Source organism: Rutilus rutilus, assembly GCF_951802725.1.
Source record: "Rutilus rutilus genome assembly, chromosome: 25".
In the NCBI taxonomy this organism is placed as follows: domain Eukaryota; kingdom Metazoa; phylum Chordata; class Actinopteri; order Cypriniformes; family Leuciscidae; genus Rutilus; species Rutilus rutilus.
The window spans coordinates 14,926,584-14,953,244 of NC_140229.1; the positions used below are offsets into that span (position 1 = coordinate 14,926,584).

At 36.4% G+C, this 26,661-nt stretch overlaps 1 protein-coding gene across 9 annotated transcripts in view; it reads left to right on the forward strand.

Moving 5' to 3' along the window:
* grik1a (glutamate receptor, ionotropic, kainate 1a) overlaps window positions 1–26,661 on the forward strand; it is a 55,084-nt gene that overhangs the window by 1,985 nt on the left and 26,438 nt on the right. For 5 of the 9 annotated variants that reach the window (XM_084400818.1, XM_084400817.1, XM_084400811.1 and 2 more), the window contains exons 2-7: window positions 13,529–13,696; window positions 14,271–14,528; window positions 18,704–18,885; window positions 19,170–19,223; window positions 20,316–20,489; window positions 22,081–22,224. In XM_084400818.1, the coding sequence (XP_084256944.1) occupies window positions 13,529–13,696; window positions 14,271–14,528; window positions 18,704–18,885; window positions 19,170–19,223; window positions 20,316–20,489; window positions 22,081–22,224 (980 nt within the window). Of the gene's footprint in view, window positions 1–13,507; window positions 13,697–14,270; window positions 14,529–18,703; window positions 18,886–19,169; window positions 19,224–20,315; window positions 20,490–22,080; window positions 22,225–26,661 lie in introns of all 9 variants that reach the window. The other 4 variants (XM_084400813.1, XM_084400814.1, XM_084400812.1 and 1 more) reach the window with 1 other exon arrangement.

Genomic DNA, 26,661 nt, shown 5'->3' on the forward strand with positions numbered 1-26,661 from the left:
TAATATTTGTGCCAGGAGTGGCATTAAAGTCACCAAACAGCAATGTGCAAGACTGGTAGAGCATTGCAAAGACACATGAAAGCTGTGATTAAATCAGGGTTTAAACCAAATATTAATTTCTTAAGTTAAGACATTATTGTGGTGTTTAAAAATGAATACACTTTTTTGCAATATTCGAGGTCCGAAAACATGGCGTCTTTTTTTGCGATTTGAACCAGTTGCCATTTTTCTGCAAATAAATGCTGTTTTTTTTCTTAAAATTTGGAAAAAAAATTGTCAGTAGTTAATAGAATAAAACTAAATTTTTATTTTTACTCAAACACATACATATAAATATTATTAATAATTTATTAAATTAATGATTAATTTATTAAAGTTATTATTCATTTTTAGATAAGTCTTTTCAAACTGTAGTCTGATATAGGCACACCACGGGACCATTTCAAATTAATTAGTTAAAACAAAAGGTTTACAAACACTTTCTCTTTCTGTATGTCAACCTACAGTGTTGATGTAAAAAAAAAAAAACACATGCATCATCCATCCATCCATATATAAACTACAATGAAATGATCTCAATTTAGGTTTACTGCAACGATCCACTCTTAAAGGTATAGTGGAGGATTTTCTAGAATTTTAGAAAAGAACCGCCCTCTCCACTTTTTGAAAAAATGCACATGCGCAACACTCTACCTGCTCCCGAGAGGGAACGCCTATGCAGGAGAGAGCATGCACGAGCCTAGTGCGTGACTTGTGCCAGGGCTAGCATCGCTAATCATAGCTTACATTAACTTTTACTAGCAGTGATTTTAAATGGATTTCTCCAAATAGCATGCCAAACTTTACCTGTCGAGTAGAAACTTCACGACTGAGGCATCAGTGGGAAGCCCAACCTGTGCTTTTAGCGCACGCCAGCGTGTGAAATATTCTCCCAAAAACACTCTGGTCTTGTTTCTTTCTTCAGAGGCCTTTCTCTTCTTGTCATGCAATTCGTAGACACTTTTTCTCTTGCGACCCTCAGACATTTTGAAAAAACCCGGTGAGAACGGCGAGCTTCAATGAATGGCTGAAACCGTAGCTCACCACACATATACACCTGAAAGTGCGCATGCGCAGAAAGCGAAAACTACCTAGGGACGAGCACGTACAACGGCCTTACATAAACATATCACCAGAGTGATTGACAACTAGGAGGACCAATAGTCTTGATGATCCACCCGGAAAAAGAAAATCCTCCACTATACCTTTAATGTTGGTCATTTTTCCCAGGATGTATACTTGTGTGTAGAGCAGAATGAAAGAGTTATTTAGCCCCCTGATGTGACCTCCGAACTGCCCTATTGATTCCACAGGTATTTCATCAGTTCTGTCCCGGAGGGGACTTGTTTAGAGCACACCATGTGTGGACCCTTATTATTTGTCAAAGTTTATCAGATATTGTAGGTTTACAGATGTTTTGTCGCCTTGAACACACAGTGTTCTGTCTTTAAGATGGATGTGCACTGGAGCAATGAATCATATTATTAGATATACACACCCTTACACATACACATGAATTTGATAGGACATTGTATATCAGGCTGGAGACACTGTCCCTATGTGCTTTCAAAAATACAGGTGCATCCACCTGCCATCTGTCATCTGAATGTTATGATTGGCATGTTATAAAGCGCACGCCACTGGAGACATGCAATAATGGTGGGATTAGTTTGCATAACAGTGAGCCATATTTGATACACTGACGTTTCTTGGCTTTTCACAAATGTTCATGTCAAGATTGTATGACAGTGTACAGCTAGGCTATAGTTTCTGTTTCACATAATGATGAGCAAAGATTAAAAATAGATGTTGGATGATTCAAGGAAACTAGATAGGTCTTTAAGGTTTGCTTTTTAAAACAACTCATTTTAATTTTCATTTGCCTCTATATTAATTGTATCCCTCTATTCAGAGAAGAAATATATGTCAATGTAAAAAAAAAAGTTTGGTAATACTTTACTTAAAGTATTTATAATGTTTGTTATAATGCATTATAGCTTTTGATAAATAATTGTAACCAAAGGCATAATGCATTATAATATTAGCAGATTCCTTGTAACATCTAAAATGTGTTGTTTGCCATGCATTATACTTACTAAAGGTGTAATAATGAATAGATATGTATTGTAGTGTATTATAACTGTGGTTACAATTATTCATGAGACCATACAATGCATTATTACAATGCATAATTAATGCATTAATCAGAGCTCTCGCCACGCTCTCCCAGCTAATTAGGTGCCAAGACCTGTGTCTGTAGTCAAAAATTCTAACAAAAAATTATTAACTTCAAGCAGGAGAAAAAAAACAATGTAAACAATTTGGCTGTCTGCCTCCCTCAGTGCATAATTAGGCTAATGCATTAAAATACTTTTATGATGCATTATATATAAAGATTTGAAGTAAAGTGTTACCAAAAGTTTAATAAATAGGCTAAATGATTTTTGTATATCACAGTGTTGACTGAGGAAATGTGCAGTGCTGATGGAAGTATTTCACAGGCCATGAGTGGAAATTAATCCTTTTAGATTTGGATCCACGTGGCCTCAGATGTATGTTCAGGACTGTGAAATGGCGCTGCTCTTTGACGGTCAGCAGAATTTCCCTAAAAGTCTGTACGGATATGGTGAATTAGGAGCTGGTTTGCATGCCTCTGTGCATCTATTTGTACACTCTGCAAAGTGTTTGTCAATTAATTAACAAATAAAGTTGGCTGTCAATATTTGCATCAAAAAATACGTACTGTTAATGAACCTCTTACAGATTGAGCTTGAAGTAACGGTGAATGAACCAGAGCGTTTAGGATGATCCCCATGAGAAAATCAAAGAGTTCGATCACAGTGGCGGAGAGAGTGGAGAATAGCTAATGTCTCTCGCTCTTTCTCTGCTAAAGCATTGGTATGCATGCTGACTCCTTATCCCTTTGTGTTTTCTTGTGTTTGTCAGAAGGGATGTGTTTGAACAAGATTTCATGAATTTGAATGAGAGAGAAGGTTTTTTCTTCGATGATGCATTTGGCCTGTGTGTTTGCAGAAATCATTGTGATGTCTTTATAAGGAGTGTGTGGAATAGCCTGCATCAGTGACCGAAATGTTGAAAAGAAGGTCAGAGACAGAAAGACAAAGACTGTGTCCGAGATGATATTCAGCAGTGGCTTATGTGCAGGTTTGTGTATGTGTTTGTACGTGTGCATGCTTGCATTGGTTGGTGCTCATTTGTGCATTAGAAGGTTCGCATGATCTTTTTGATATAGGCTAATCAAGAACTCTGTGTATGTTACATTTATTAATATTATCCAAAGTGACTTACCAATGAGGAATATGACACAAGCCTTTCATCTTACAAGCCACAGTATGCAGCAAATTGTTGAACGAAAGTAATATAACAAAGTATTATATAAATTAAGTAATTTAAAGGTGCACTCAACAGCTTTTAATTAGGGCTGTCAAAAGATTAATCGCGATTAATCGCATCCAAAATAAAAGTTTGTGCTTACATAATATATGTGTGTGTACTGTGTATAATTATTTTGTATATATCAATACACACACATGCATGTATATATTTAAGAAATAGTTAGGCCTACATACATATTTTGTAGGCTATATATTTATATATAATTTATATTATATATAAATATAATTTTTTTATATATAAATTACAAATTTTTCTTAAATATATACAAGCATGTGTGTGTATTGATATATACAAAATAATTATACACAGTACACACACATATATTATGTAAACACAAACTTTTATTTTGGATGCGATTAATCGCGATTAAAGGTGCAGTGTGTGATTTTTAGCGGCATCTAGTGGTGAGATTTGCGAATTGCAACCGGTTAATAATTCGCGGCCTTTCCTTGAAATTTCAAACTCGAATGAGAGGCTACAGTGGCCGACGTAGGAAGCCGCGTCTTTTTCTGCTGCTTCTCATTCAAGTTAGTGATGAAACGCGCTCTGTAGCGCTGTCTGTTCGCTGTCGGCTACGGTAGAAACATGACGTCACGATATGTCGACCTTCATAGAAGGGGGTGGCCGCGGTTATGTACATATAAATGACTCATTCTAAGGTAATAAAAACATAACGGTTCATTAAGTTAGGTCTTTATACACCACTGAAAACATAGTTATGGATCTTATATTGCATTTCTGTCAATAGATCCTCAGAAATATCACACATTGCACCTTTAATCTTTTGACAGCCCTACTTTTAATAAAAAGTTTAAGCTAAAAGTTTTACATATATTGTATTCACATGTACAAATGTGCATTTTTAAAGTTCCCAGTTTTAAGGGATACAATTTTTAACTACAGGGGGACTTTACAGGACTTTTTACAAAACAATTAAAATTTTCAGTCTTTCTGTTAAAGAATTTCATGTTTAATTTAATGTTACTTGCCATTTACATGCAAGTAAATCCATAACATAAAAAAAATAAAAAATAATTCCCAGTGTATTTTATGTTATTGATCGTATTATGAACAATTCATATTTTCTTTTTTAATTTGTGATCATTCAATCTTCCGGTGAAACATCAGACTTCTCTCTGGTCGTTCGGATCTGCCTCCATCTAATCAATAACCGATGGGTAGAACCAAGTTCTTGTCGAGTCTCGTCTATGTTGGATGTGTTTCACTACTCTTACTCTGTGGATTAGCCTGTGGATTTATTAAAAAGACTGCCTGATTATCTTAATCTGTGCGCGTATTATACCGACACAATCCGTGACACCTGCCATGTTAAGATCACGAGTCGTGTCATGTAATTTACGTTCGTTTTTTCAGCCAGTGCTCTAAACAGAACAAGCAAATCAAGTGGAAAAATTAAATATCCAAATTGGCTGTTTTTACTAAAATGATGAAACAATCCATGGCACAAGAAATGCCTCTGTGATCATCCAAAACACAGTGTGACAGCTAGCGGTCACAGTGCAATGCAACATGAGACCGAGATAAACGGACGAAATGGATCAAAAAGAGATAAACAGTTTAGCAGTTAGTAAACGCACTTCATGCATCCAGGCCGCTAGGTGTCCAATACAACCGTTATGATTAAATTGAACAAAAATGTACTAAGTGCACCTTTAACTTGAACTCCCCATGACTAATTATACTTGTCTGACTCAAATTTGAATAATTACAGTAAGTGGAGCAAAGGGAAACTCATCAACATTAAATATTGATTTTAATCATACTAACAGTACATTATATAAATCAGCTCAGTTCTGCCCTCTGCCTTTGTGAAATATTTGCTTTTATAAACTGCTGAATTTGGTTGTTCTTTTGCCAAAAAAAAACAATGCTGGATGAAAACACATGGATTCTGATCCATTCTTACTGTATCGTTGTGCAGAGTGTTCTGCCAGAATATAAGCAGCGTGGTTGAGGACAATGATATATAGTTAGAGCTGACAGATATGTAGCATTGAAAAGCCTCAAGTGAACATCTCCCGGAATGATCCAGGGGAAAATGAAAAACAGTACCGGCTGAACGCACAGAGCAAAGTTTGAGATCCTTCATGGCACTACAAGGTCAGATGCACTCAAAACAGTCACCAAACACTTATGCATGCACAATCATCTGCTTATTGTGCATCAAAAGACTCGGGCTGCATCCAAATATGCATACTTCACTACTATATAGTATGTGAAAAGAGTAGTACGTCCGAATTAACAGTATTAAACAGTAGGCAAAAATTACCCGGATGACCTATACTACTTCCGGCATGATTTTAAAGTGCACGTCCAGTCCCACAGGAGAGGATTTGTAAATGGCAGTGAAGCAGCACAACTGATGCTGTAGGTCACATAATAATGACAACATGACAAATGTAGTGACGGGATTCATAATTAAAAAAATAATGGTCAAAAAGTAAGTACGTAAAAAAGTACGTATTCAGAGAGTGTTTTAGATGCAGCCTTTACGTCACTTTCAGTGACATTTTGTTTTGTTGTCTCAGAGTTGAATATTCTAAAGTTCATTGAGCTCAGTATTTGGAGGGGGGAAAAAACAGCAGCATTTCAGGGCTGCATTCAGACATAATCTCCAAAAGGCCTTTGAGGTGTTAATTTTGGTAAAATGTTAAGAAAAGCTGAGAAATCTTAGCAATTGACTATAATTGCACACATGCTTCATAAGGGTATATATTACAGCTATAAGCTGAAAATCACCTCTATTTTATGAATGAAAAGACTGGTTTCCTTTGTCAACCAGTTCCTGAGGGAAATGGGAATGAATAAATGTGCAAAAATAAGAAAGAGGCACAAAGGGTTTGTGAGCTAAAAGGCAAAAAGACAATGCATCCAGTAACACAGTCTGGGAATGGCGACAATTACCCATAATTCAGCTAATTTACATCAATTTAAATGTAAAAACTGCCTAACCTCTGCACCATTTTTGTTCATGTGTGCAGAATTTTAATGAAAAAAGAAAAAAACTCTGAAGCAAATATTTCCACTCAAGGGTTCGTTGACAGTCAAATTAGGCCTTTAAAAGTTTATTTTAGTCTTTCTGTACTTCTTTGGTATATCTTTGATATCTTTTCAATCTTGATAAAGCAGATGATTAAAATAAATACAATTATTAAAACATTAAAGTTAATACATTTATAAATTAAATAATAAATAATAAAATGTATAAAAAAGTATTCAAATCATTTAACAATACAGTACTATAGTGAGTAGTTTAGGTGATTAGTGATGTAGGTTGATGAAATAAATAATTTCCAAATATTATTCTACACATATATCTAATATTAATATTAATATTATAATTTTTTCACAGTATAAATTGGGTCTTTATTCATTAACTTATAAAGCTGCCTTTTTAAGACAGATTGCACAGAACTGTCCATTTAGATTTTTGACTTTAAATGTAAGGTCCCTTGCATAGGCTATTTGGGGGTCAGATCAGTGGTAAAAGATTGAAAACATGATCTATAGCAGAAACTACTACTTTTAGTCCATACTTTTTGCCAACCACTGGAGTTGTGTTGCCTGCTAAAACCTCACCAATTGCTTACCAACTCTGGGAGCCTTTGAACTGTCTGTTGATCAAAGCTAGAGAGAAGGCACTGCATACTGCGTGTGTCACATTCTGGAAGATAGGACATGTTCTACATTAAAGTACCATGAACTGCATTAATGAATTGTCCACTGTGAGAATACTTTGAGGAGGATGTGCTGTATACTGTCTGGCAGACTATAGATTGAACTAGGGCAGTGATAAAATATCAATGAGCATGCTGGCCTGATCCTGCTGTGACATATGGCACTGTGGGTCTGCAGCTGAATACTATTGGATAAAACAGCTAATAATCAGTAACGAAATTCACGATCGATTATTCGGGTCTGTATGGAGAAGCTTTGTCAGTAACACCACTTTAAAGTAGTGGGGGAAAAACACATTCGAAAAATGTAAGAAATACACTCTAACGAAAAAGAAGTTTATTGAAGTATGCTATTAGTATACTTCTTTTAAACTAAAAAAAAAATTAAGAACGTATACTTTTAGTCTTACTTTTTATGTACTTCTCAGAAATATACTAAATTGCACTTAGAAGTATGCTTGATTTATACTGACAGAAAAAGTATATTTGGCCAATACTTGTACTCAGTCTTTTGATCGAGATATACTTAAAAGTATAATGAAGTACTCTAAGTATACTTGGCTTGTAGTTTTGATTGAGTAGCCTATTAACATAGTTTTACATACTGTGTCTTATAAACTTACATTGTCTGAAAATATTGATTTATAAAAAAACAGATATACCTAACTGATTATCTGAATTTTTGTGTAGGCTGGTCCACTGGTAGTGTACTTAGGAATGTTCTTCAAATCTATTTTACTCTTTCCCCACCATTTACTGAATTGTCCGGCTATCTATGTTTTCACCGTTATATGGTAGGGGGCGCTATTACACATCTTCTAGTACAGAATCTCCAGATCAAAACACAGGTGAAGAAGCAGATAGAAGATTGCTTAAGTAAATGGAAAACATTGTGATCATCAAACATTAAACAGCATATAAACTGCCTAACATTACCGAATGAAATGTCGACCCAGGGATAACGACTGTAAAGCTTTGTGGGTGCTGATGAATTCGATCTACTCGAAAGTCTATCTAACATAAATCCGTGTTATGTTCTGAATCCGATCTGGTTCAAAAAAGCGATTTTCTCAGCTTTTTGTTTAAAAAGTTGATTTTTTTAAAGGAACACGCCGACTTTTTGGGACTTTAGCTTATTCATCGTATCCCCCAGAGTTAGATAAGTCCTTACATACCCTTTTCATCTCTGTGTGCCGTAACTCTGTCTGACGCACCCACCGCTAGCCTAGCTTAGCACAAAGACTGGAGGTAAATGGCTCCAGCTAGCATACTGCTCCCAATAAGTGACAAAATAACGCCAACATTTTCCTATTTACATGTTGTGATTTATATAGTCACAGCGTGTACAAATAACAAGGTCACATGGGACACAGCCATCTTCTAACCGTACAGGGAACTATATTTTCAGAAGGCGAAGCACTGCTACTTCTGCGGAGTGATTTACTCCAAATCTGAGCGAACTCTCTGCTCCTCACCACGGGGCTTCTCAGGTGCTGCAAGCTTAAGTTTGACAGTTGTATTCTTAATCTGTAACTCTTTACATTACAAAAGCTAAATATCTGGACCTGTCTGCAGTGTGAAATGTGTTTTGTCTGGAAATTACAAATGCTGACGAACTACCGCCAATGAGAGAGCAAGATACAGGGCAAGGGAAAGTTCAGGGAAAGTCAGACCAGAACATCAGCAAGCATGGCTTCTGCAAGCAACCATTCTCTCCTTCATATTTTTTTCCCCCTGCAAATCAGCACACAGACAACTTGGATCGCAGGCTTCTTGCGGGCTATCATTTTGACAAGAAGAAATCCAGTCCTGCGTGAAAAGGACTTGTGTCTTGTGCGTGATCATGTTTATTTCCTTACTTCCTGTACCACTTCTCATGGTGTTTGGTTTTTGTGACACGTAGTTTGTAGATCAGACATTGGCTGGGTCCATCACTTGCATACTCTTTTGAGTGGGTACTTACTTCGCGAACGCTTAAGAAAGCATGTTCTAAATAGTATGAATGTGTGTAGTATGAATGTAATTCAGATGTACTATATGCTGTCATTATCATGTGACCTACCAGAATCAGTTGAATCTCTTCACTGCCATTCATAAATCCTCTCCCGTGGCCTCGTAGGTCATCCAGGTTTTTCTTTTATGAGTACTGTGAATTTGTTTTACTTTAGATCACATTTATATTACATTACATCATTTATATTATAGTACATACTTTTTATGTCACATAACATGTTTCACCTACTGTATAATAGGGAAGTATGCGATTTCAGACGCAGTCATAGTGTATGCGATTCTTCGCCCTGTTGCCGATCCATCATGTAATGTGCACATAAAAGCGAATAAATGGTACCCCAGACAGTCATGTAATGTGGGAAGAACAGTGATTTAACAACTTTGAAAATCGTGTAGTGTGTTCATTGGTAGCGAAGACTGAGTTTGTGCTTTTGTATTTCTTTAGTAAAATTCATAAATGAGTGATTTGAATTGTCCTGCTTCCAAACTGTGTCCAAACATATTTTTTGTTTTATAGTGGAACGTTTATAAATTAACACTTTGTAATGAACATAATGTATAACAGACAATATATATTTTTTTTCGATTAATCATAAAAATATGCAAAGCTCTACTCCTAAGTACAAGCATATAGATCCAAAGCTTATAACTTTCTTTATAACTTATAATGTTTATTGCAAGGTCAAAATGCATTTAATGGCACAAACATGATAGAAAAAGAAATTAATTAAAGTTGCGTTCTCCAAGGTGAGCCGCAGAGGCTTTGGACTTCCCTTGGGGACCATTTTCCAATGAATAGAAATAAAGCATTAAGCATGCTCAAGTAACCATCACTGTGCCTACGCACACATACACAAGTGTCTATATGCCACTCTGTCTGCTTTTTCATTCCACTCTAATCTAATGCTATGTCTTAAAGACACTGGAAATCTATTTGGTTCCAAATGGCGGACTCTCAATAACGTGCCAATCAAAGGAAATTTGAAGCTAGATTGATTTGGTATTTCCAGATAATAAAAGATCAATGAGGGATCAGACTTTTCAGTAAATAAACATAGCAAAAACATAGATCCGAAACTTCGTAAAAAACTAACCGAGACTTGTTTGCTGCCAGACTCATTGTTATCAACTCTCCTTCATGTTAGTGCATCTGCCTCGTCTAGAAAAGCCTCAGGCTTCATTTTCATCTCCGGCCTTCCAGTCGGACACAGTCTGACCATCTCCCTCTATATGAAAGCAATCAGTTTTTCACAGACGAAATCTCCTCTCCGTTCTCCCTGTGTGGAGAGCTCGGTCTGCGCTCTTTCCTCGAGGGACTATCTGAACATCAGACAGTGTTATCCACAGCAGGACTTTTTGGCTTTGCTCATTCCAACTCAGCTTTCAAAAAGCCAAAACAAGCCACTGAGACCAGGTTTGGTAGAAGCTCGTATCTGCACTCTGATGAGCTTCATCTCACACACATGAACATTTCCATTTAATTACTCTTATCTTCATTCACAGTCTTTTCATTAAAGAGCCAATCTGTCACTTTCACTGTTGGAGGTTGGCTGTTTATTGGTGAGTTAATGGCCCATTATTTCCTGCTGAGACCTTTTTGTTGGCCGTCTATGAATAGAGCCCAATCTCAGGTGGATGTCCTCCATGCGGATCTCGCCGTTATATTGTATTTGCGTGTTGTGTAGTTTTAGTATCTCCAGCATTACAAGTAATGTGTCACGACAATGCTCTTGCTAACAGATGTTCATGCATCATTGTGGAGATACACTCCAATGCAAGTCTTGGCCACTTAGTCCAGACATTTACGCAATGTTGGCTTTGCACCCTACCAAGTTAAATAGATTCTTGATTGGCATATTCAGTAACAAAGTCTGATGTTTTGATCATGATTATTTGCTGATTAAGGTGTGAACAATTTGTTTTGATCTCGATGATTGTGCGATTTGCATATGATCATTGAGAAAAGATGATGTTGATTAACCTCATGCAATTGTGAGAATAAGCTTCACTGCCAGCAAGGGAAGTGATTTAAAAATGGCGTGTTAAAGGTCAAACGCAGTGTTGGCCAATTAGTCCAAGTTTCTTTAGCAGCTAAATCTGCATGATTTGCCATTTCAGTTTTTCTAAATGTTATGGAATTTCTGAATGACCTGGTGTAACCTGTTTAGCGAATTATATCACATACTTGGTATTGACATTTAGATCAGACTTGGAATTATTCAAAAGCAGAAGTAAAACAGCTATTGTACTCTGTTTTTTTATGAATTATTAAGATAATGCATTTATGTCACTCTCTTTTATGTTCTTAATAATAATCAAACAGCAAAATTGGCAAGAAAAGCTCACTGCTTTTGTAACTTTAATAAACCTCTACAGTTAGATATACTGAACAACTCACACTCTTTGTTCCTTTGCTTGTAATTGATTTGTTTGTTCTTCATTTTATTACAGACTGTTTACTGATGTTGTTTATTTAATTGAAAAAAGTGTCCATCACTCAAGGGATACAGAGCAGTCCAGCAAGACTTCTGCCTGGATCCTCAGTTTGCAATCCTAAATTGTCAACGTGTGCCAAGCGTCAATGTGGTCTGGATGGGAAAAAGATTATCTAGAACAGACTATGAACTTTGTCAGCTGTTTGAAAAAACCATTGACTATACCTGAGCCAAATTGTATATTCTTTACATGTGTCTTAGCATCGTTGAACCATTTCTTATTCATATAGATTTTTTTTTTTCACTAAAGGTGAACTTTTTGTTTAAAGGCTCATCTTGGCAAGATAATGTAAAAATAGTGAAGTTGTATCTTTGATAAGTGTAAACAGACAGGACAAAAATATGATTTGTCAAAATAAATGTGTGCATTCGCCTGTTTTAGACAACTTTTGCTGGGATGTGCTTGGATGGGTAATTTTTGGGAAGGTTAATTTTGTCTAAATGGGTATCTAACAGATGGTTTTAAATATATATATCTATCATGACTACTCTCTGACTGTTGGTAATGGATATGACAATGTTAATATGTTTGGTCTTGGCGGAATAGATCTGCTACACTGCTGCTGTTATTTCTGCTGCAGAGAAAGTACAGGACTTGCTACTGCTAATACATATATGACGTGCTGCTGCTGTCCAACGTTGCGTTCATTAATTACCTGTAGAAGGTCTATAGACCTTATGTAGCTCCGCCCCTTTTCAGCGCTGCGCTCATTGTCTTTTGACTTCCGGTCTGTATTTTCACAGCGTTTTGCGTGTTTATTAATGAACAGCTCGTTTTAAAATCTTCCCGGTCGATTTACATTTGTTAAGTCATCTGCTTTAAACATTACAGTCCTCATGATAACTTTCGTTAACTTTACATTAAGTAAATCCACTTAAAAAGCTAATTACTCCTGGACAGAAATGCCATATAAATATACAGAGCGACCGCAAAACGGAAGTTAAAAGACAATTTTCCAAAGATGGCGGCGCCCTTGTTTCTCTGGTGCATAAGGTCTATACAGGTGGAGCTGGGGAAGACACTGCAACTGCTACAGCAAATGCTGACCAAGTATTTGAAGGTTGAGCTGCGAGCTTATTGGCTACTGATACAGCAGGAACCAATCAGCTGTGCCCTGTAGAGAATGATGTTGCAAGCAGATTGAGTTAAGGACTTATCAGCCTACATCATCTAGAGTTTCAAGAGCTGGATTTAATTTTTTCAATATACTTTATTAGGGCCCGAGCACCGATGGTGTGAGGACCCTCTTGGAATTGCTCTGTTTATCATTAACTTGGATTTGATTTGTATTTAACATTAGCTTGGCACTATTGTTTAGGCTATACATTTTTAAATTAGTATGGACCTGAAATGTATCCATTTCCAGGGAACTGGTTTTATTTATTTATTTATTTTTGTACACTGGTTTTTAAATGTGTTTTTAAGGAACTGTAACAAAAACTGGATTGTGTTAGCAGGCCTATGCTTTAGAATGAACTTGAAATTGATTTATATTCAGCATTAGCTTGGCACTATTGTTTGTAACTGCTTTTGAATTAGTGTGGAACTGGAATTAATCCATTACCTGGAGATTCATTTAAATTTTATTTGTAAATTTAACTAGGCTCTGTTTTTTAAATGTGTTTTAAAATAACTTTAAATAACTTCTGCTTTGGCTTGTATTTAGCACTAGCACTATTAAAATTTAGATTTTAATGGGATTTATGCATTACCAGGGCATTCTTTAATTGTATTCATACATTGTACTAATTTTTAAATGTATTTTACTTTTAAAAGTACATATTTGGAAATCTACAGTACAAGTGAGATTAATCAGACTCCTTACATACTTACTTGTTGCTCAGCACTCTTTATTTTGGTTAAAGGGGGAATCTTTGAGACGCGGGAGAATGAACCCGTCAGTATGGATGAACTCGCCTTTAAATTTGCTGTTACAAGTATCAACCGAAACAGAACCTTGATGCCAAACACCACGTTGACCTACGACATCCAGAGAGTAAACCTCTTTGACAGCTTTGAAGCCTCCCGAAGGGGTATGACTCTTTTTTTTTATTGATTTGATTTTGAATTTATTTTACTATTTTATTGTTTGAAATTTGCTAAGTGGAATATATTAAATCAAATGTATACATGTATAGTTTTTATTTATTTATTGGTTTGTAGTTTAGATTTATAATATTATATTTATTATATTTTATTGTTAATTTAATGTTAATTCAATATATTATGTTATAATTATTTTAAATTGCTGGATACAGTTGAGAAGGTCAGTACCTCTGATGAAGGACACGCCAAAATAACCATTTTAAGGGGCAAATGTATAAAATTAGCTACTTTGTTAATTTTATGTATATGTATCTGATACAACAAAAACATGGTATTTGTGACTCTAATACTTAAATATTGAAATTATACCATTTTCATGGAAATTGCAATTATAAGCTAATTTAATGATAACCCAGAACTGAAAAGTCCAGACTATTGCTTTTATTATGTACATGCTTTGTTCTGTTCTTTCCTCTTCTCTGTTTCTAATACACATTTTTTCATGTCACCTGTTTTTCTTTCCCTGTCTGTTCTCTGTCCCTCCATTTTTTCTTCTCTCAGTATGTGACCAGCTGGCCCTGGGGGTTGCGGCGGTCTTCGGCCCCTCTCACAGCTCCTCGGTCAGTGCCGTCCAATCCATTTGCAATGCTCTAGAGGTGCCACACATCCAGACACGCTGGAAACACCCGTCTGTGGACAATAAAGACAATTTTTACATTAACCTCTACCCTGAGTACACCTCCATAAGCAGGGCTATCCTGGACATTGTTATTTTCTTCAAATGGAAGTCTGTTACTGTGGTTTATGAAGACAGCACAGGTGAGTGACAGTTATGGTTTAGAAAGAGGAGACAAAGGGATATTTGAAGGGCAGCTCAATGTGCTTTTTGAGGTTTTGTGATCTTCAATGGGATCTTCACAGCTTTGTGCTTTAAAATGGGACACTGCAGGCCACAACATTTATACCGAAATTTTTCACTCTTTTTCTGCTGTAAAGAGTGACTGATGTCCACATATATTTACATTCTATTATATTTAAAACAAATGGGAATTCAAACTAAATTCAACAGTAACCCTAGCATTGCTTATCACCATCATATGTTTTGAATGCTGGTTCCCAAGCACGGAATAATGGTATCCCCTTCAGGCCATGCTGGTCAAGTTTTGTTGGTGAACAAGTATAAATCAATATGAAACCATAAACCAGTTTGCAAATGCCTTGTGGTTTAAACTGGTCTTTTCAGCAGGGATCCCCTCATGAATTTGAGACATTTTTGTGTCTACTTACAATTTTTTAATATAAGGAGTTTTCTATTCTGTTAATGTTAGATATAGTATTTTTGTATGGCGTTTTGTTTCCAACACTCGCTGTAAGCGGTATACCCATCACAACAGACTGAGCCATCTGACCAATCAGAGCATAATAGGCTCTTGGATTGGTTGGTTTAGAGAGACCAAATCTGTTGGTGATGCTGCAATGCATGTAACCCTATTGCAGGAGACCTTCAAAACTTAATTAGGGACCTTTAAAATAGCATAATAGGGGCACTTTAAATTCCTGCATTGAAATGCACAGTGATGAAACATTTCATATGTGGCATTGGCATGTTTAATGCATGATTTCATTTGGGAAGTCTTCTTTTGTTTTTTCTAGGTCAGTTTGGTTTACTTCGCCCTTGCCCTTATCAGTTTAATTTCCTTTTGACAGCATTATTTCAATACCATATTTCATTTTCTATATATTTTTACTTTTGTGACCTTTTCTAAACTAAAATGGTTTTGAAAACAGTGAAATATTGACTGAATATTGATCTCCTCCCACGTTGTTTCCTGCTGATTACAGACATGCATTTCATAGGCCTTGGCTCATGTGTCAGCAGACTGAAGAAATATCATGATTGGAATGGTTGTTCAGATTTATAATTATTATTATTATTTCTCTCAGAGAGGTGATAAAAAGTGTTGATTACTCACTCTGAAGATCACACTCAAGAATCAAACGATAACTGTAGATATAAAACACTTGAAATCAACATGACATTAAGGGTGACTGACAACATTTTTAATAAATTGCCAGTATTGTGCATAATTTATCAAAAATGTATCATATAAACTTTTTCATCAAATCAAAATGTAATAACTTTCTCTGCCTCTGAGATGACTTCTGTTTTGATGTAATCAAAGACATGCAGTTGGGGAAATACTAACCTATACAAATATCATAGCACCAATATCACCACACAATCAAGTTACTCCTTACATTTAAATCCAACTAAATAGTTGCACATGCAACTGCAGCATGTTTATTTATAGCGTAATATGCGAATTGCTATAATGCTGTAGTTCACCAACACACTTCAAGTGTTCCCCTGATGGCATCAAACTAATCTGGAGAGCAAATCAAATGCAGACAAACTAGAAAAACAACCACAAGTAAAACAATTAAACACTGTAAACACTTCTATTTGTACAGCTTAAAATGAACATGCTGACTCTGTAGCCAATGTCTTTGTAACAACTTGCTTGCACCAGATAGAAATTGTGTCAGATTGACCAGTTTCAAAATGATTAGTGTGTCTGATTCATAGCCAGTAACTTGGATCGAAATCATTAGGAGAGCTCAGGGAACAGATGCCAGCTCAAATTACCCTAGTATTTACACATCACACCATCTCAGCTGTAGTGTGATTTGTCTTGGATTCCTGTGTGCCCATCCCATCTGTTTGAAAACACAAATTACACACAATTTTCGGTGTTTCTATACTTTGATAGCATGATTTATTATCTTATCATTGCTTGGAAGTAAGTTATTATATGGCCAAGACTAAATCAAGGCAAGTAACTTGCCTGGAACTATAAGGGGTTTCATACCTGTTTTTTTCTTTTCTGTTTTTTTAACTGAGCATCAAAGGAATTTTTGTTGCCCAAACCTGTTATTATGACCGACATATTTCTTTATCCATGTCACTGAATTTAGTTGCACAGCCTTTATAAGAAATTCATGTCCCTAATATTAGTCTGCCACCACTTTTATTGACTTTCCCCCTGAGCCTGCATGGGATATATTTTCTTCAAAATAAAATTTTTTTTAAGAAATGTGGGTTTTAATTTTTAATCCAATTTGAATCCCTATAAGTTTCGGTTACCATAAAGAGATAATTAATAAAAGCTATTTTAAAGACGTACCAAACGCTGTGATGATCTAATAAAGCCATCATGAGATTATAGACTAAAATACAAACAATACCAGGTTGTTTAGACGGTCTTATCAGATTTAACACCAGGAAACCAGTTTTAGCATATGACCTAAAAGTGTGGTTCATAATGCCATAACAATTTTGAGAGTGAGGGAACAGAAACAATATAGAAGCTTATTATTTTAACCTTGACTCCCAGGAGCCCCTACATGTAGTGGAGCCCAATATGTATCCGTTTCAGAGTCTCGTCCAAGAGGACACTGAACTTGAGAGAACCCCTGAATCTGAGCTTGTCTGGTTATTAAAGTAATATTCATGAGAAGGACGTCTGTCTTTAACCATCTGTATTCATTCACTGTTGTCACATTTTAATGCAGAAGAATTACACTTAATTTAGTGATCTGCAAGATAGCCGCTTAAGGCGAGACACTACAGATGAATAGGGTAAAAATTAAATAATAGATATCACCATGAAACTTCCTCAGTTGATTACTTACACAAGTATATAAAAAAATGTATTACAAGTTTTAGAAATTTGTATGTTTAATTATGCAAATTAGGCATTATCTCATTAAATATGCACGATTTTGCATATATTTTCGGTAGATCTGAACATTCTTTTTTCATTTTGTTTTTTTTTTCATTTTATATTACCTTGGAAATCTAAATATACTGTCCATTGCCTTAAAAAAATCGAGATTTCGCCATATTTTTTTATTAAAATATCACATAAATCAGGCCAGGAATTATTTATTAACAAATCCCTCTGAACATATCTTCAGAATACTGCTAAGTGTATAACTGGAAGGTTTGGTGTACATAGGTGCTACATAGGCTGAGATGTTTGTACTGGAGAATGACAAAAAACTCATTTTGAGAAAACGGCATTTTTAAATAGCTCTAAATGAGATTGCGTCAGTAGCTTTAAATCCCCCTTTGAACATTTACAATTGGTTACTGATATAAAGGAAATGCCCATATTTGGGTTGAATAGCGTTGTGCAGGAGATTCAGAGCTTTACAACGATACCGGTCATGACAGACTTCAGTGAACGGCATGTCGCGTTGGAATGCTAACTTCTTGGTAAATTTGGGAGAAACTTACTGCCTCAAGTAAACAAAATGTAATAAAATAAACATCTTAATGTATATTTTCAACGTTTTCTTTATAGCAGCTTGAAAGAACACATATTGAAGAAGTAAACTAGCCCAAAATCTCGAAACTGACCACTGCATGAAAAATCTATGTTTTTGCCTGCCGTGTCTCGCCTTAATAGAGTTTGTTTATCTGTGTCAGTGTTGTTATTGTTAACTAAAACTATTAACTGAAATACAGATGAAAATAAGAAATACATATAAAAATGTGATGAAAATCTTAAATTTAAAAAACTTTACTTTGTTTTCTACTTTTTACTATTATCAAGTCTGTTGGAATCATTAGAGAGACACAATCATATTCAATCATATTCTAGTGATTCATAGTCTAGTCATTTTCTGCAGTGGCCCTTGCTAATGCCTTTCCCAGGTCTGTTCAACCTTTAGATCACTTTTTGACCTGCTGTGGTTTAATGCATTACTTTTCTCTACTATAGACTGAGTGTTTTGATTAAAGAGAAGCCCCAAATGCATCTGATTGTTATGTATCAACGGAATAAATGAGTCCCAATTTATGGTCTCTGTAAACATCTGCTATAACACAAGGGAAATCAAAAGTGTAATTACTGCAGCTCGTGATGAGTTTGTTTCTCTTCCATTGCTCCCCACCTTTGTTCACTTTTTTTGTGTTCTGTTTTTTCAAGGATTAATGCGTATGCAGGAACTGATCAAAGCTCCGTCCAAAAACAACCTGAAGATCAGAATCCGCCAGCTGGCGACGGGAGGAGGTGACAGTCGCCCACTGCTAAAGGAGATGAAGAAAGAAAAAGAGTTTTACGTCATCTTCGACTGCTCCTACCAAGTAGCCGCCGAGCTTCTCAAACAGGTGCATCATCCTTTCAATAAATTCTCGTTTTGAACTTTTGTTGAACTCAATGTTGCGCAGATTGAAGTGGATTGAAAATGAGAGTCAAGTGCTCTTGCATGCTGTGACCCAGCAGGTTCTCAGAGCTGTACTTTAAAGCGGACATGTAATTCAGTATGTGCCATGCTGCCTGTATGTCTGAATGCTGCTGAAATCGTCTTATTTCACACTCAATCCATCTTTGCTTTCGTTTTCTTCTGGATTCTTCCCAAAAAACATCTTTTGTTGTGTTTCTCCTCCCACAGCTGATGTCGATGGGTATGATGACAGAGTATTATCATTTCTTCTTCACTACTTTGGTGAGTCTGAAAAGCTCCCTGCTTGCTATTAATACGAGCTCTTTTCATTGCATTAGATGATTAGCAGACGAAGTGATTTTCTGCTGTTTCTTAAAATTGTTACTTGTCAGATTGCATGATAAAACCCCACTGACATCTTGACTTACCTTATACACCCTTTTTGACATCAGCTGTCTTATGTCAGGCTGTACAATATTCATTCTAATTTATGTTTGACAGTGTTCACTGAGTTCACTCATTGACACATGAAACTGAAATGGTAGCGCACAATCCTAAGCTTTGTGATAACTAGAAAAAGAAAGTCATCAAGACAAACTTTGAATTATGGCTTGGAAACCTTATCAGAAAGTTTAAAGAAGTTTAAAAAGTCTGAAGGCCTTGACAAAAAGGCCTGACAGATGGACTAGCAGATATGCTACCATTTAAAAGTTTAGTGTTATAAAGGTTTAAAAAAAGAAAAAAGAAATGAATACTTTTATTCAGCAAAGACACATTAAATTGACTTTACATTAAATACTTTTACATCGTTACAAAAGATTTCTATTTCAAATAAATGCTGTTTTTGAGCTTTCCATTCATCAAAGAATCCTGACAAATGTATTACAGTTTACACCAAATATTAAGCAGCACAACTGTTTTCAACATTGACAATAATTATAAGAAATGTTTCTTGAGCACCAAATCAGCATATTAGAATGTTTTCTGAAGAATCACTGAAGATGCTGAAAATTCAGCTTTGCCATCATAGAAATAAATTACAATTAAAACAGAAAACAGTTACTTTAAATTATAATAACATTACCTGTTAAATTCAGTAAATTCAACTTTCTGCTATTTAAATTCCAATTCTACTTCCTGTGGGTTGTGGCCAATTCAATCCAAATTCCAATTTATGAATACTTATTAAAGGAAGACAATTCTTAAATTCTGAGATTTATGGACTCCTAACAAGAGCTTAAGGCTGCACCACAATCAAAAGGGACCATTTCATCTCTTATGACAAAGAAACGCATGGCATGAAGAGGTTATATCTTGTGCAAAGTTTGCACAGCTCTTAAAGCTAAATCTGAACAAACTCTTGTTGTCTTGCAGGATCTGTTTGCTTTGGATCTTGAGCAATACCGCTACAGTGGCGTCAACATGACTGCCTTCCGCCTCCTGAATCTAGATGATCCGTATGTGGCTTCTGTGATCCAGAAGTGGTCCATGGAGCGCCAGCTGGCACCGCCCAAACCTGAGAGTGGATTGATGAGTGGCATTATGACTGTGAGGATCGCTCTGCTGTCATGCTCAGTCCTGTTCTAGAGTACTAATACAGTTTGCTTTTTGGAATTTTCTGCACTCGCAATCAAATTCTGGGAGTCAGTTTGGTTATCGCAAAAATAGAAAAGTCATGTCTTGACTTCCGTTATGAGTTCATACTGACAGAATTTGACCCGCTCCTGTAAGATATTGTATAAACAGGACAATTGACCTATTGATAAGCTCCTCCCCTCGGACGCAGATGAGCCAATGGCAGTTGAGTATCAGTTGCATGGGGACCGGAACTTGGACATCTTTAGGTTTCAGAGGTTCCTGCCATAGAGAAACATTGGAATATCCGAAGCTCTCATCGGTTTGATGGTGGTTATGCTACAAAAATAGTAAAACGATGTGCCTGGAGTAATTGTAACACTGATTCCAGGTATCCTGAGTGGATGAGCAATTGAATTTATTTTATTTTGTTTCCAAAACCCAAACAAGACAGTGCAAAATGTCTGCTGTGTATTAATTCAGTGATGTGGACGGAGTAACCTGGTTCCTTAAGGATTCAACCCCAATCCCAATGAAGATGAAAACCAAAATTTTCTGGTTGACATACTCACATTAAGTTAAAATTAAAGTTAGTGAGTCAATGCTAACGTACAAACCTAAATAGCTGACTGGTCTTATATCATGTACAGACTGGTCTACAATTCAGTGCCTCTCCATATTAAACTGGTTAAATGTAAATTAATTTAATCTTATCCTGCGGTACATGAACAGTGTTGATCCTGGATGTTGACGACGACCGTAACATGAGGCTTGTCCTGTTACCCACCATATTTATTTTTAAATCTTTTATATATCCCTCAATGGCATATTTAAGTCCCACATGAATGCCCCTCAACAAGAGGTGGCTTCTGTGTCCAAAATGTATCAAAAACATCTTGGGATAAGGTTTTCACACTGACAGCTGTCATTGGATGACAGTTAGCAACTCTGTTTGTTTGTCTGAGTTCGCTACCTAAGGGGGGCAGGGCTTACCGATAGGTCAATTCAGAGTCAAACCTCTCAGTAAAAACAGTTGTCGATCCTAAACACTGACTGTGTGAACGCACAGTAAAACGAGCCAATCGCACTGCTCAAAATCCTCATTTACATATAGACCAGAACTAAAACCAGTCCCTAACTTCTTATAAGCACATCCTTCACAGTTAGAATAACTAGGATTAAGACTTACCGCTGTTGACTAATCTACCCGTCCTCCAGAAGGCAGTGTATACTGCTAGCACACTCAGCCTCATTAGACATGCATGAAGAGCTTAAAGCAGAAAGCATCCAGAGATTTATTCAAATCTATTTTTACCATCCAGGTCACATTTTAGCACTGAATAATACCCAGAGAAACATAAGGTGTGTGCGGCAGGGGACAGGGGAGGAGCTCTTTTCCTGTGATCAGATGGAAAGGAAATTAAACTTAAATGCCATTACGTAACGTTCAATATTGAATGAATGGTAAACAAAAACACTTTCTGTGTGTATATGAATGCATTCATGTGAAGTTCGATTATATTTAGAGCATGTTTTGTGGGTAAATTCTTCCCTCCTTCCGCAGACCGAGGCTGCTCTCATGTATGACGCAGTGTTCATGGTTGCTGTCGCGTCTCAGCGGGCCACACAGATGACAGTGAGCTCCCTACAGTGCCACAGACACAAACCCTGGAGGTATGGCCCGCGCTTCATGAACTTGTTTAAAGAGGTGAGAATATTGTCCTTTATGTAGCAAAACACATTCATTTGCTTTGAATCATAAACTTGAATTTAATTGTATGCGATTATAGACATTTTATTTTTAACTTTACAAGAAACAGTGATTACAATTAAATCAAGTTAAAATTATAAAAATTAAGTTTTATTTTGTCAAGGAATACGTTTTCTTGCTGCTAAAACGCATACACTGCCATAAAAAAGTTTGGGGTTTAAAAGAAAAACATATATAGCGGCACAGCTGTTTTCCATTTTTATTGATAAAATCAGCACATTAGAATGATTTATGAAGTATCATGTGACATTAAAGACTGGAGTAATGGCAGCTTTTGCCATCACAGAAATAAATTACAAAATAAAATATATTAAAAAAGAAAGGTTATTTTAAATTGTAAAAATATTCCACTTTTTGTTTTTGATCAAAAGAGACTTCTTTCAAAAACATAAAAAAATCGTACTGACTTATCTTTTCCGATATGTTTTTTTCATGCATCATTTTATTTATTATATCAAGGGCTGTTAACCAGGGCTGCGTTAATTACGTTAAATATTTTTAATGCGTTAAACTGGAAAGAATACGCACAGACAGCGCGCCACAATCGAGTTCTCATGCCAAACTGTCCGTTTTGTCAAGTATCCTCATAAGAGCCAGCCTTAAATTAGTTAAATAAAGACTTAAATGAACGTAAAGAGTTGTGAGAGAATGAGACGCGTGTGAGATCCGCGCCATGTGCAGCAGCGACAGGTCTTAAAGTGACAGCAGCCACTAATTCTGTATGTCCGTAAAGTTAATCAAAGAACAAAAGGAACAGAAAAAAATCACTCACTGCTCTTGTCTAAAGAACTATTGTAGCTTTAACAAGGATTAATATTTTCTACCTGTTAGATGAGTAAGGGCAACTGTAAATATGACATTTATTATGGGTTTATGTGAGGATTGTTTTAAGTGGTTATATTTTTTGAAGCCCAACAAATGTAAAAAATTACACTGTCAATTACACTGTCATGTTGAATGGCTATAATTAATGTTTAAAATTGTGTGTGGGAGGGGGTGATAATTTTTTATAGAGACATCAGTAGCTGTATTAGTATCAGTGATACTGGCCTAAAAAGTATACTGTCTTTATGTTGTTTCTACATTAATTTGGAGATTAACTGTGAAGTTATTACATCACAAATATATTGAAAAACTATTTTTAATTGTGATTAATCGCAACTAATCACAGAAAAAATGTGTCATTAATCTAGTTAATTTTTTTAATCGATTGACAGCACATTATATCCCTTTATGTGGTTACAAATAAATCGTAGAGAACGGTGAAAATGACAGTATCTCAAAGGGGATAAATTGCAAGAGCTTCAGTGTCACTCCTTTTAGTGGTTGCAACATTGCATTGTTACTCATTTGTATGAAGTCAAACCTTTAGTTGCGTCGATAGCCGTGCACATATCATATTTGCAACAGTCGCTACCACTCATGTTGAAAAGGAGTTAATTTGGTAGATTACTGTATGATCACTGAATGTGTGAATACTGCTTAATGGTGGAATATTTATCAGACAGTCTTTTTGTACTCTTTTAGACTTTAAACAACTTTTCCTTCGATTTTTGACCCGTAGGTTACATAAAAATTTATTTGTAAATGAAAAACATGTTTTCAGGGCAGAGGTGCCTGAAAATGGATACTAGTACTTTTGCGTTTTGATCTTTTTTTAAAGTCCCAGATCATTGCTGGATGCTCTCACCGCCTTTGAACCGACGGGTCATAACACTTCTCCTTCATGTCTGAGTGTGGGGTGTGTGTCCATCCACTCTGAGAACTCAAAAAGCGATGCCTGTGATAGCTCAGAATGGCTGTCCAGGGGAACGAAAGCTTGTTCGGAATAGGCCTTTCAGTATCATTTTTAGATATGCTTTCAATTCCACTTGCATAGTGACTCGGCAGTCAGAGTGTTCCTGGCTTTAGAAATGGAAGGTGTTTTTTGGGTGTTTTTAAAAATGAGTAGTGCCACATTGCATTAGGGAAGCACATTGCGGCCCAGCAATGATAAGCGGTACAGAGAGTGAATTTGTTTCCCTGTTTGAGTCTGCCGTGTCGGTTTGTACTAGAAACCCTCGGTACTCAGTTTGCACCTTATTCACAGAGCGGCAATGCCAGAAAAAGAAAAAGTACAGAACTTAAAGGAACACGCCGACTTTTTGGGACTTTAGCTTGTTCACCGTATCCCCCAGAGTTAGATAAGTCCATACATACCCTTTTCATCTCCGTGCGTGCCGTAACTCTGTCTGACGCACCCACCGCTTGCCTAGCTTAGCACAAAGACTGGAGGTAAACGGCTCCATCTAGCATCTATAAGTGACAAAATAATGGCAACATTTTCCTATTTACATGTTGTGATTTGTATTGTCACTGCGTGTACAAATAACATGGTCACATGAGACACAGCCATCTTCTAACCATATACATACTGAGAACTATATTCTCAGAAGGCGAAGCACTGCTACTTGGGCGGAGTGATTTGCTCGCAGCACCTGAGAAGCCCATGGTGAGGAGCAGAGAGTTGGAGTAAATCACTCCGCAGAAGTAGCAGTGCTTCGCCTTCTGAGAATATAGTTCCCAGTATGTATACGGTTAGAAGACGGCTGTGTCTCATGTGACCTTATTATTTGTACACTCTGTGACTATACAAATCACAACATGTAATTTATTTTGTCACTTATTGGGAGCAGTATGCTAGCTGGAGCCATTTACCTCCATTCTTTGTGCTAAGCTAGGCTAGCGGTGGGTGCGTCAGACAGAGTTACGGCACGCACGGAGATGAAAAGGGAATGAATGGACTAACTCTGGGGGATACGGTGAATATGCTAAAATCCTAAATAGGTCGGCGTGTTCCTTTAAAGATGTTTTCATGTTTCATGAGGAAATCACACTGCCTGTTATTCATTTCGTACATTTGGATTTGCTGACATTTGGTTGGTTGACATGTCTTTAGAGGGTTTTTGAAGACGTGTGGTTTCGGTGATGGAAATGTGGTTTACATTTTTAAAGCTGAAGTGTGTAATTTCTGCACCATTAGTGTCACCAAATGAAATTGGAAACATAATGGCTGTTCTCAAACAGGCTTCTGGAACATTTCCTTCGTCTTCCAGAAAAACAGGTAGCTCCACACTACTTAAACTCATGCTACAGGTTGAAGTGTGTCAGTTCTGTCCTATAGAGTGCAACAGTGCTGCCCACTATTTCAGCAGCCTAGTTACAGAAGTATTTTTTCTATAAATTTTTCCCATAGGGAAGTCTTTGTTTAAGAGTTATAAGCCATAAACGAAACCAACCAGCTACGAGGTGAATCACAACATTATAAGCATTTTAAGCAAAAACTTACAAAAAGACAAAAGTACAAGACTGTGTACTTAATGGTGTTATTGAGGGAAATTAAAAACAAATTATTTCAAAGTAAAAAATAAGAGAAGGATAAAAGTATTGATTTAAAGAAGGTGATTGTATATAGAAACAATATTTTGTGTGTATTGTATAAACTACTGTATAAAGTAGTTTGAGAGCGTAGGGAAACTGACTCTATTGCGTCTTTCGCAGAGCGATTCTCTGATTGCTGGAGATTCCTTTGGAGAATCATGGGTAATCACCAGGAATTCCACTGCTGATAATTATTGTTTCAAAAATAATTGAAATAATGTGGGCTGATGGCTATACAGAAGCAAATACCATCTATTAACAACCTCGTAGCTTATAGTAGTTCTTTAATGGTTTATAAGTTATTGTTAAAAATCAATTCCCCTATGGCAGGCAGGTCCATTCCTGCTCCTCGAGGGCCACTGTCCTGCAGAGTTTAGCTCCAACCCCAATTAAACACACCTGAACCAGCGAATCAAGGTCTTACTAGGCATACTAGAAACTTCCAAGCAAGTGTGTTGAGGTAAGTTGGGAATATACTTTGCAGGACAGCGGCCACAGGAGAAAAGGAATGGGTTTCCGGTACTTTTTTCGCCATCTTTTGTTGATCAAAAAACAGGTAGCTCCACCCCCAAACTCTTGCCGTTTGGTGAGCCAGTGTTGCTCCACAGAGCTACAGTGTTTACACTTTTGAGGGAAATGAACCTTTAAATGGCTTACGTATAGTAATTTCCACATGTTCAACTGGGAATGGAGAAAGTATTGAGCATCTGAAAAATGATGCACTTTGGCTTTAAGTGTGTGTAAGTGTCTAATTAGGGTTGTTTTGAGTTGTAGAGTTATTTTTCTGTTCATGCCAACACCATGACGAACTGCTAATGAGTCCAGATGCTATATTTTAACGACCCATAAACTCTGTATCACAGCACCACTAAAGCCATAAAACACTGTTGTAAGAGGCCTCTCTACAGACACTGCTAGAAAATTCTTAATATTCAAAATGTTGTAGGATACAAA